Genomic DNA, 11,413 nt, shown 5'->3' on the forward strand with positions numbered 1-11,413 from the left:
TTTTTAGACTTTACAATACGCACAAGTCGAAACTCGCCAAAGTCGATGTGTTTTACTCAGTCCCGAGAAGATCGACTTATGCGAGTTTAACTGTATACAGGGTGTATACCATCTTTCTCTCCTCTGTCCATCACTTTGATTGCGTGTGTGTGTACGTGTGTAGAGTGCGATGCGTGTTTGTCTTTTTTTTTTCTTTTCTTTATGGTTTGGATTTATTACCGGTATGTAGCCTCTAATTCAGAACAATTAGAAATGGAAACTTCTCGAACTTTAATTGCGCAATTTGTCGTTTTGGCGCTCCATAATTACCACATGTAAGGTCGGTGGGAATGTGAATGCATTGATTGTGGATCGAGGAATCGGGAGCATGCATGCCAGTTGTGCGTGCATATAGCTAGCTGCTGTTCGCAGAGTCTAAATGCATTGACAACGATCAGCCCGAACTTCCCACTACTAGCTGTGTACAATACCTTTCGCCTTGGCCTTGGCTGGTTCTGTGGCAAACTAATTTGTGACATTGATTCCACAGATATTTTACAGACAGTGAAGACTCGGACCGGGCGTGAATCGTTGGGAGGACTCCTCTACTGAATATACTGTCTAGTCTTCTAGATTTCTAGTCCTGCAACATAACAGACGAGTGTTAAAATGGCCCAGCCGCGGGAAGAGGTAAATTTGATACGTTCTCATGTATGATGTTTCACTTTTTTTTTTTAACCCAATAATTTTGTTAGACCAGTAGGCCTAACACTGCTTCTAACGGGACTAAGTTTGTAGCCAGCTCTTAACGGTAGGTACTGTACCTATGGTTGACTAACAAATCTCATGTCAAGTTGATAAATTATTAAGATCAACGTAACTAGAGACTACATGTAGTATCAATATCATGATTATGCTATGGTAGGCTGTGTGTGACCCTCAATAATATTCTATTCTAACCAATGTCTCATGTTGAAAAATTTTGAGACTTTTTCATACATACATAAAGAAATTAAAGTGCCAGTTAACAATTACTCCAAGATCTTAGAATTTGCTAAGTTAGTATCTCAAAGGACAGCCCATGTCATGGGCAATTCCACGATAAAGTGGACATGACCATCAAATTTTCAAAATCGTCAATCTCATTCATTTTGGTATTCAACTAAATTTTTCATATTTGACCATCTTGTTAAAAAATTACATCATTAACTTTGCTAAATATGTGCATAAAATCAGCATAATCAAATTTGACATAAATATCTGAAAAAAAAAATGAAGTTAAATGAGTGTAGCATGAGAAAATGGAAAAGGAGGTAAAAACTTTGCCTTTGTTTTCAGAGTTTAAGGGTTGAACACACATCATCAAAGTGCAAGATTTTCAACGCGTTAAGCTTCAGCGAACATCGCAAATATGTACGATCATCAATAATGTCATGGTGTTACGGTAAAAACTGGTGTTTTTAGTATTGTTTGAAAATTACAAACACAACAAAGGGTTTACAGTATTTTGACAGCCCAAATCATGACCACATGTAGCTACCATGAACAAGTACTAAAATGATGGTAACTCCTTTTGTTAATTGATTAAAGCTGATTAAAATGTGTCACGGTGTTACAGTTACTGTAACACCGTGACTTGCATTGCAATAACACAGGACACATACAAGTACCGGATTACACATGATAATTAACTGATGAAGTGACCATCTGATTTCTCTAGCTGTCACATTTACTCTAAAGATAGAGGTTTTTCAAGGATTGTTCATAACAGATGGGTCAAGCTATATCCACAAAGATTATCACTTGTACTTGTTGCCAGCATCATGCAATTTTAACCCTTTCTGTGCCAAAAATTGAGAACTGTGTTTACAATGCTGTGGGGTTTGATATGTCAATCAACACACAGAACACATAGTGGGTTAAAATGGAAGCAGTCCACTCACAGTGTGCCACCTACCAGATTCATAACTATCCAGAGCAAACATTTCTGAAGGTTTTGAACTTTTAATTACGGTAAAGGCAACAGTTTCAGTTGAGTTAATACCCTTTGTTTAATATTTTTATCATAATTGACCATTTTATCACATGGTTTGACTCTTCTTTTGTAGACTCAAATGTGTTCCTAACATGATAAACAGTCTGAAGTCTTGCTGCAGCTTCCCTGGTATCCTAAAGAATTACTTAGGGCATACTGAAGCTAGATCGATGTGTCCACCGAAAATTAATCTCACTGGAATACTACAAACGTGTACTTTCCTGTGCATGGTGCTGTGCACAATCTTACAAGTTTCACCTTTAAAAGAGCCACACTCACTAGGATTTATGTGTATGAATGAGAATTTGCATTGTAATCATTTTTATGTACTACTATGTTCATTTTCCAGTACATCTTTGAAAAAGAATAATAATTATGGTACATTTTGTACCACACAATGTGTTCTTTCTGAAGTCGAACACAAAAATCAAGGAAAAGACCAAATTGAAATTTTATGGTCATGTCCCTCTAACTGCGGAATTGCCCATATTAACTTCACAGAGTTTTGTCAGTAAACAAAGTGCACAAAAACCCATGTCCATTTTGCGTCACGGTGTTACAGTGGTAATTAATCATGCATAACTTGTTTACCACAACAGTTTGTCTTCCTTTCTTTTGTTTTCAAAATTGCTTCTCCAATGACAATATGCATAGATACACAATAAAAATTTTTTCTCAAGTGTTACATTTTGATTATTATTTACATTTGATGAGTGAAATTATACTCAAAAGTGTCACAGAGTTATCGTGGAATTGCCCTCATACAGTTGTAAGTCATAAGCTGGTAAGGCGAGGGACACATTTTTATTTCTTGAAATTTTGACAACAATTTGAAATGGATTCTGAAGTGAAGGTCTAACGTTACATAAGATAAATAAAACTGAAATCAGAATCCAACCATAGACCTTGGATGATTTTCAAACTTTTAACGTTACATCTCTATAGACTATGAACAACTATAAAATTTACCAGTGTGGTTAGGCCCACCAGTTTAACCACCATCATGACATTAACAGTACGTATGATCAGTGATACTGCCTGTGGCCAGTGCAGTGGGTCCCCCTTATTATGTAGCTCTAACAAAAAAAAAAAATAGTAATAATAATGAAAGAGATTACCTTAGTTCAGAATTTAGAAGCAGGCTTCTCATAATTTTGGTAATGTTATTTGATCTATTTGCCACATTTCTTTTTCTTTTTTTTTTTTCCAGGGAGACTTAAATGAGGAAATGATTGCTGGGTGGATGAGTGTGGGTTGGGTTGCTGGGGAGTGATACTCACACCATAGGCGTGATGACTATAATCCATTATTGTACGTCTGGATTATGTGTTCCTGAAAATGGCAAATGGTTCTTGTGTAGAATCTGATTATCTACAGGATGACAAATACAGTTTGCACCTTCATCAACCCATGGTCATGGAGTGGCATACGTGGCAACTTTTGCTTGCAGTTATTGTCTTCCTTCAATTTCATTAAATATGAGTTCACTTAATATATGCGATATCTCAGGTCTGGGAAGTTATACAATGTATGTACGAGTATAAATTCCCGGGTTAAGAGTTTTAAAAAGCTGTAGATTCTTCGTGTTCCATCGGACTATGCCAGTCTTCATGTGAATTGATACCCATAGGCCCTACTGACTTACCATGTAATGTATACTGTGGCTGTAGTGTATTTGATTGGGATTAAGTGTAAAAGACTTGTAGGACATGGCTGTCCACACGCTATCACCAAGTAGGATATAATCTTGTGAATGTCTGTCAAACAATGTACCAGTATTAAAAAGCATGAAATTTTCAATCTGGTTTCACTGGTTCATTGTTATTCCACAGTTGGAGCTGGACTGTGAGGAGCTGAAGCGACTCTTGGAGCTGACAGAAAGGGAGTCGGTCAAGGCACTGCTGGGGAAACAAGTCCAAGATGTGGAAGGGAGACTGCAAGGTCTGGACAATGTCAGTGTACGAGAGCCACCCAGTGAGAAAAGGGAAGATCCAGTGGTGGCTATGAAGCCCAGTGAAACAAAGAAGATTGCTGTATCACAGCTGCCTACCAAAACCATCACTTCCTATGGTGAGGCCTTTAAGTGTAGTCCCACATGATTATTGTCAAGTTGGCCCTTTAAACTGATCACAGTAGATGAGAACCAACCAGTCAAATGGACTTACAAAATGATATTTCTGACTTGAAAGATGAAAGTAGTGGAATTTTAAAGTTTCCACGTGTGTGTTCTTGAATAGGACCTAACCCATTAGAGTCAAAATCACATGTTTGAATTGACAGAGGTAAAGATGTGATGACATCACAAATCTCCCGTTGACATGTCAAATGATGGTATGGTGACATCATAGCCTCACCCTTTCTGTGTTGAAAACTTGAGTCTTGGTGTAAGAATATGGAGCTTTGACAAGTTTAAAGGGAACACTAACCCAAAGAGCAATGCGGATTGAGTGAAAGCAGCAACATTAGTAGAACACAGCAGTAGAAGTTTGAGGAAAATTGGACAGTCGATGCAAAAGTTATGAATTGTTAAAGTTTTGGTGTTGGAACAGCTGGGTGAGGAGACTACTAGAGGTTATGACGTATGAGAGGACAACAATATAAAGAAAATATAAAGAAAATTCCACAAAAATTCAATTTTTCATGAAAATTACAAATTCCATCAACTTGGTAATGATATGTGTGGGTAGCAATATTCCCCCTGCTTTCTGAAAGCGGTTCGTATTAAAGTCAAGTGCTCTTCCACAATGCTAGAAAATTTATGTTTTGTTGAATTTTCTTAATCTTTTCTTTATACTTCATAACCTCTAGTAGTCTCCTCATCCAGGAGTCCCAACACCAAAACTTTAAAAAATTGTAACTTCTGCATCAATTGTCCAATTTCCCTCAAACTTTCACTGATGTGTTCTACTAATAAATGTTGCTACTTTCACTCACTCCACATTGCTCTTTGGGTTTGCGTTCCCTTTAACCCTAACCAGGCCGGGCTTTTTAGGGTGTTCTGTGGCCGGGGAGGCGTTGATTCGACCCCCCCCCCCCACCCCCAACCCCCCCCCCCCCCCCACCCCCGAGATCTCAGCCGTCGATCGCGCAATCACCATGAAATTTGGCATGTGTATTACCTGTGGCGTAATCTACAATGTACCAAGCTATACAAAAAGAAATGGAAATTTTCGTCATAATAATTAATTATGCTAATATATCCATAAAATCATACATTTTGCTCTAAATCAGAAATTAAAGCTCCTAGAATCCTAATTTTTTGTGAAAACATTCTTTGTAGCATTCCTAACAATGTTACTTGAAAAAAAAAATTTCGTATCAAAATCAATTTCTTATGCATATTATTGTTTTAAGAATTTCTTTGTTTTTTCGACCTTTTTGTTTTATCAGTGTTTTTCCGCAAAATTTATGACAGAACCTATTTCAAGCATAATTATGCTAAAATTTTTTAGTTTCAGCCTATGAAAGTGAAAATAATCACATCTTTATGAATAAGAAGAGAAAACTCCATTTGCATAGACTTTATACACAAAATCACGTTTTTGAGCCATTTTCGGTCTAACAGGCATGTATAAAACGTCATGCAGCATCGTAACGGTATGCACGATTTTTGCAAAAATGGTGTCAAAATGATGCGCGAGACTTGAAAGTAAAAAGTCAGTGAACGGCGCAGTCAAAAAATTTCGCGCGGCGGAGAAGTTGCGAAAAATGTCGAGGAGGGGTCGATTCAACCCCCCCTGGCCTTTTTAGGGTTAAAGTGAAAGAGAGAAATGGAAGATATGCAGGCTTACTGGATGAGAGGATTCTGTGCTGGTTACATTCATTCTGGTAACAAGAGACTCTGATCAGGATAAAGTGATGTTCCATGTCCCCCTTTTCTATTAATGAGATGCTAAGCAAGGTGTATTGAAGGACATGTTCACAAAACTTTGCTGTATTGTTTATACACTCTGTTTCAGCTCCCCTGCAGGAGGTGATTTACGGATTCTAAACCATACAGTACCAAGGCTGATGATATGAATGAAATATTATAATCGACATGGTGATGACTTGTTTTAACTAAGGATTAAGTGTAAGAAAGTAGAAACTATGTTGATTGAGGGTGTCCAAACATACACCGTACAATATATTCTCCGCCTGCCATGTCCCAGCCAAATTAAAGCATCGACGAAATCTGGACATGAATACAGTGGCTTAAAGCCTGCATCATTCATAGGTAGCCTATCTGTAGGTAGGTATGTTGTCTCATATGAAATGACTGACAACACACAGGGTGACAAATTCTAATGGGATTATCCTTCCAGTACAAGTGTACTTTGATGGCATGTACAGTACAGTTGCTAGTCGATAGATAGAGGGTTTCATAATTTGTTTGTTTTTTACTTTTGACAATGATTGGCATAATTAGCTGGAAGACTTGTTGGGAGTACCCCAATATGATCTGTTTTATGTTACTGCTTGGGAAGCAATGAATATAATATTATGTGAAAGGAAGCAACTGTGGGACCAATGCCCTAGAGGTCCACTGTTACACATGACATGTGTGCCTCATCCTTGTTCTTGTCTTTCTACCCCACCACCTTCCATTTCTGTTCCCCACACCTCCTAGGGTGGGACCAGTCTCCAAAGTTTGTCAAAGTTTACATCACCCTCAATGGAGTACAGACCCTCGCCAAAGAAGATGTATCAGTGGAGTACACTTCCAGGCAAGTGTCTACCCTTCCTATGACATCATGTACACATAAAAGAATTTAGGAACATTGCACTCAGACATTGGATTCTTAGGGATGTTCCTGCCTATTGGCTAACATGACAGTACAGATTTAAAAAAAAAAAAAGACAAAGAGAAAGTTGCATTCAGTTGAAAAATCTCTAGATAGTCACATTCAGCTGTGTACTTCAATAGATTATACACGGTAGTACAGAAAAAAGAAAAAAAGAATTGAAAAAAAAAAAGCAGGAACAGCATCAGTAAGCATTTCTTGTACATTGTAGATATCTGCCGGGGTATACTTCAAGTAGTCTTCAGTAGGTTAAGAGTGGTCATTTTCTGATAAACACTGTTCAATGTTATTTTCATTTTTTATTTATTTATTTATTATTATTATTTTTTTTTTTTTACCTTTTCTCATTTTTTTTTATTTATTTCTTTTTTTTTTGGGGGGGGGGGGGGGGGGGTTCTTGTTGTACCCAGAAAGGATGCTGGTTATTGCATCTCAATTTCTTCTGATTACTCTGAATTTTTGAGCTCCTTTTCAAACAGTGGTGCACATTATGTTAAATTTGCAACTTTGAAACACAGTCATATTTTAACATTAGTAGGGGTTTGCCTTTTTGATCTGACATTTTTCCCCTCTGTGTATGTGGTCTTTGAATCAGATCCTTCACACTGAAGGTGACACAGAAAGACTGCATCCATCAGTTGACAATCAACAGTTTACTTCACTCCTTGATAGCAGAGAAGAGCTATCACAAGGTATGTATTTTCTCTCCCAAGCCAGAAGGTACTTAGTACATTGTGTGTACTGATCTACAGTTAAATTGACCTAAGTTGACCCTCACACATTTAGCAAAAAAAAAAAGATAAATAAATTAGTGTGCTGATATGCTGCATTTCTAGACTTCCGTAGAATGACTGCATGACATTCAGAAAATGCGCTGTGACCGAAGCCAGTAGATGTTTACCTCTGTGTACTTTTTGTGTATGTTGGCAGGTAAAAACAGACAACCTGGTCATCCTACTCAAGAAAGAAGTTGAGAAGAATTGGGACTATCTTACACAGACTGAGGCGAAGGTGAAATCGAAAAAGTAAGCACACTTAATACATGTATGGAGAAATTTACTCAGAATACAGTAATTGTGTGTCGGCAGGCATCCCCATTTTTGTGTGAATTACATAGCGTATTGCTATTTTTCCTCAAATTTTGGTGCAGTTTTTAACAGAATAGCATTTAGCAATTGAGCTCTCTCGGGAGTCTTCAGATTTACCTTGTTTTTTAAAGTTATGTTACAGGCATTTTTTTTTTTTTTTTTTTTTAAAGAAGTCATAAAATTATATCTCCTGCCAAAAAAGATCTATTTCAGCCCTGCTTCTTCATTGGACATAATTTGAGTGAATGCTTGAATGTTTGTATCAAGTGCCATACATGACTGCTACACTCAGAAAACACCAAGGTTTCAAGGGCTACTCAGCCTTTAAATACTCTCTTTTTTTTTCTCCCGCGTAGACCGCCACCATCAGCAGCCGATGCCTCCGACCCTTCAGCTGGCATCATGAACATGATGAAGCAGATGTATGATGAAGGTGACGACGAGATGAAACGAACCATCGCCAAGGCGTGGACGGAAGCCAGGGACAAGAAGGGCACCATGGATCTCCCCTGAGGGGGGAAAACCAGAACCCTCTTCTCTTGGTCTGCACCCCTCTCCAGGGATTGGCTCGGAAGATTGACCCAACTTGTAACTGAACCAAAGGAATTCTGTTCCACTTGTACGTAAACTTATGAAAAAAGCAAGTAGGCCAGCCAACACAGCTGGCTGGTCTGGTGTGTGTGAACTTTGGCTCCAATGAAGTTTCTGCTAAGATTGAAAGTTCAGGTCCCATGTGACGGGAAAAAAACGAGGAAAAAAAACTTTAAAAAAGGTTGCAAATGTCAAACATTACTAGAAGAAGCAGACATCTCACTGATACTGCAAGTAGTATGTATGTACCAGTAAGATGCCCACAGAGTGAATGCAAAGGGTTTGCTGATTTCCAATACCCAACAAGTGACATGGACAAAACATGGTATTGTTAGAAAGTGTTGGAAAGTGCTGTCCAACATTAAATCAGGTATGAGGTATTTCAATTGGCTTTCATCATGAAGTTCCTAGGAATGCCAGATCTGACACTGTGACAGGTAGCTCTGAAACTATGTATGAAAAAAAAGTTAAGCAAATCTTAATAGCTCTATGTTGTTTTCAAGCTGATACCAAGACACTTTAACAAATCCAATTACAGTGCACTCCAGTTATAATGAGCACGGTTATAATGAAATTATACTTACAATGAAGTAAAAATTCAGGCCACAACATTATTTGCTCTTTTTTTTTTCCTTGTTCAGTTATAACAAATTCTGATTTAACAAAAGAAAACTGTCAGTCCCAAGGACTTTGTTGTAACAGGAGTCCAGTGTAACAGCCACTGCTTGTTTTATGGTACAGAGTGGAAGAAACATCGAGAAGATATATACACTTTGCATGAAATGTAGCCAGAACATTTGCCATGCATACACATTATTCTCCTAACAAGAATAAAGTTCTGATGACCTTTGTTCTCTAAAATTTCCATGTGCTTGGACACTGGTGTTAGTACATACATATTTTTTGTTTTGTTTTTTTACCTAGAAAAGACCTACACTATATACTCTATGAGACCTACAAAGTTTCATCCTTAGGAATACACTTGAGATCAGTGGTAAACAGACAACTTGGGAAGAGGAATATTGCAGAATTACAATGTACTTGTGGATCAAGTCAGTAAAATTTTTCAATGTGCAAGCCATCAGCTGAGTACAAATGTAAAGAAAGAGAAAACAATCAAACTGATACTAGTTTGAACCTGTTCCCTCATCAAAATCATGTGACTACAATGTGTAGCTCAGACAGACAAATTTAAAATGTTGAAATACATGTATTGAAATAAAAAATCTCATCTTGCTTCATGAAAAGAAAAAAGAACAAGATTGTACCACCACACAAGGACTTCTTTATTTGAAGAGTTTGTTCGCAAAAACCAACAAGTCCATATTTGCCAAATGGAGATATTTGCGATTAAAGGTCAAGAAAAATAAAGGGAATAATAAGAACATTTTTCTTCTTTTGACCATAACTTCAAAAATGTGCCTTTATATATAGTATATCATTTAAAAGGTATTATTTTGTACTTTATGACAGAGACCATACTTCAAACTCTTCAAAAATTGACTTACCGGTTTTTGCGAACAAACTCTTCATTTGTTTTATGAAGGACATATCTCCACCTCTCAGGCCCAATAGGTCACACTGTGTATGTGTGTGTTTGCTTGGCCAGTGAAATCCAGTAAAATTGGTCAGTTGCTTCTATCCACCAGTGTTAGGAGTATACCATAATGGGTAGACAGGATAAGAATGTTTATGTCGGTTGATCAGCATATGTGTGTGTGCTTGTAAAATGGTGATTGACTGGAATTCTCCCCAGGCAGTGGAGAGTGATTACTGTCAGTGCTAATTGGAAATAACTATCCAGAGACCTGGGTAATGGTAGAGGGCATCAACATTTTTAATAAGTCTGAAATGTGTAGCAAAAAAAGCTGTTGAAAACTGCTTATCCAATAGTGGCGAGCCAATGGAGTAAAGTGGAGGAAAAAGGAACCTGAGCTTTTGTCTGAAATGTGCTACAATAAAAAAAAAAGTTAAAAAAACTATTAAATGATAAAAATATCATTTTTTTTTTCATATGGCTCTTTTTTTTTCTGACAAGCTGAACCATTAAAGGGGAATTAACCCCCAAAATACATGTTGATTGAGTGAATGGAGTAATACAGCAATACATCAGTGAAAGTCTGAGGAAAATTGTACAATCCGTTCAAGAGTTTTGGTGATGAGACCGCTAAATCAGAAGACGTGTACGGATCATGACATGGACTACCACATAAAGAAAATATAAAGATTTTTTTTTTTCACTTTTCTAGCATAATGAAAGACCACTAAATTTACCTCTTTCAGAAAGCAAGGGGAATAATACAGCTGTATTTAATACCCTTGTCATATTATGTCGGTTACTAACAAGTCCAGGAAATATGTACTTTTCATAGTATTTTGTGGAATTTTCTTTATACTTTCTTTATATTGTAGTCCATAAGTGGTGTCATGATCTGGGCCCTGTTTTATGAAGAGTTATAACTGATTATATAGTTGATTTCCATGGTAAGTCTATGGTAGCCTGTGTGGTAAGGAATCTATTTTATCTTTTGGTAAAACGGGGCCCTGTAGTAGTATTCTGATCCGGTGGTCTCGTCACCAAATTTGAAAAATTCAGAACTTTTCAACAGATTGTCCGATTTTCCTCAAACTTTCCCTGATGTCTTCTACTAATATTGCTGCGTTCACTCAATCCATGTGTATAAATGTATTCTTGGTTTTCTCATATAAAGTGAGGTCATTGCACTCTGATATCCCACAGTACATATCTGTAATTCTATCCATGTGTGTGTGTACTACAGTGTATTACATGTAGTGTTGCGTTCAGTCTTGTTTATGACTTGATCCTTGTGCACTGTGGTAATCTACTAGTACGTACTTGGTGTGCAAGCCAGCTGCCAGCTCTCAGCCATGAGTGTAAATCTTGCGACACATGTGAGCACAGTGGGTGAAAAGGT

At 37.4% G+C, this 11,413-nt stretch overlaps 1 protein-coding gene across 1 annotated transcript; it reads left to right on the forward strand.

The window, feature by feature from the left end:
* The first annotated feature begins 430 nt into the window (after positions 1–430).
* Positions 431–9,517, forward strand: LOC139712163 (calcyclin-binding protein-like). Its single transcript, XM_071624002.1, has 6 exons — positions 431–669; positions 3,847–4,084; positions 6,624–6,720; positions 7,394–7,490; positions 7,729–7,823; positions 8,243–9,517. The coding sequence occupies exons 1-6, from the start codon at positions 649–651 to the stop codon at positions 8,397–8,399; spliced, it is 705 nt and encodes a 234-aa protein (XP_071480103.1). The 5' UTR covers positions 431–648; the 3' UTR covers positions 8,400–9,517.
* The last annotated feature ends 1,896 nt before the right edge of the window (positions 9,518–11,413 follow it).

Source organism: Diadema antillarum, unplaced genomic scaffold (assembly GCF_040938485.1).
Source record: "Diadema antillarum isolate AM-2024a unplaced genomic scaffold, OU_Dant_1.0 seq00001767_RagTag, whole genome shotgun sequence".
In the NCBI taxonomy this organism is placed as follows: domain Eukaryota; kingdom Metazoa; phylum Echinodermata; class Echinoidea; order Diadematoida; family Diadematidae; genus Diadema; species Diadema antillarum.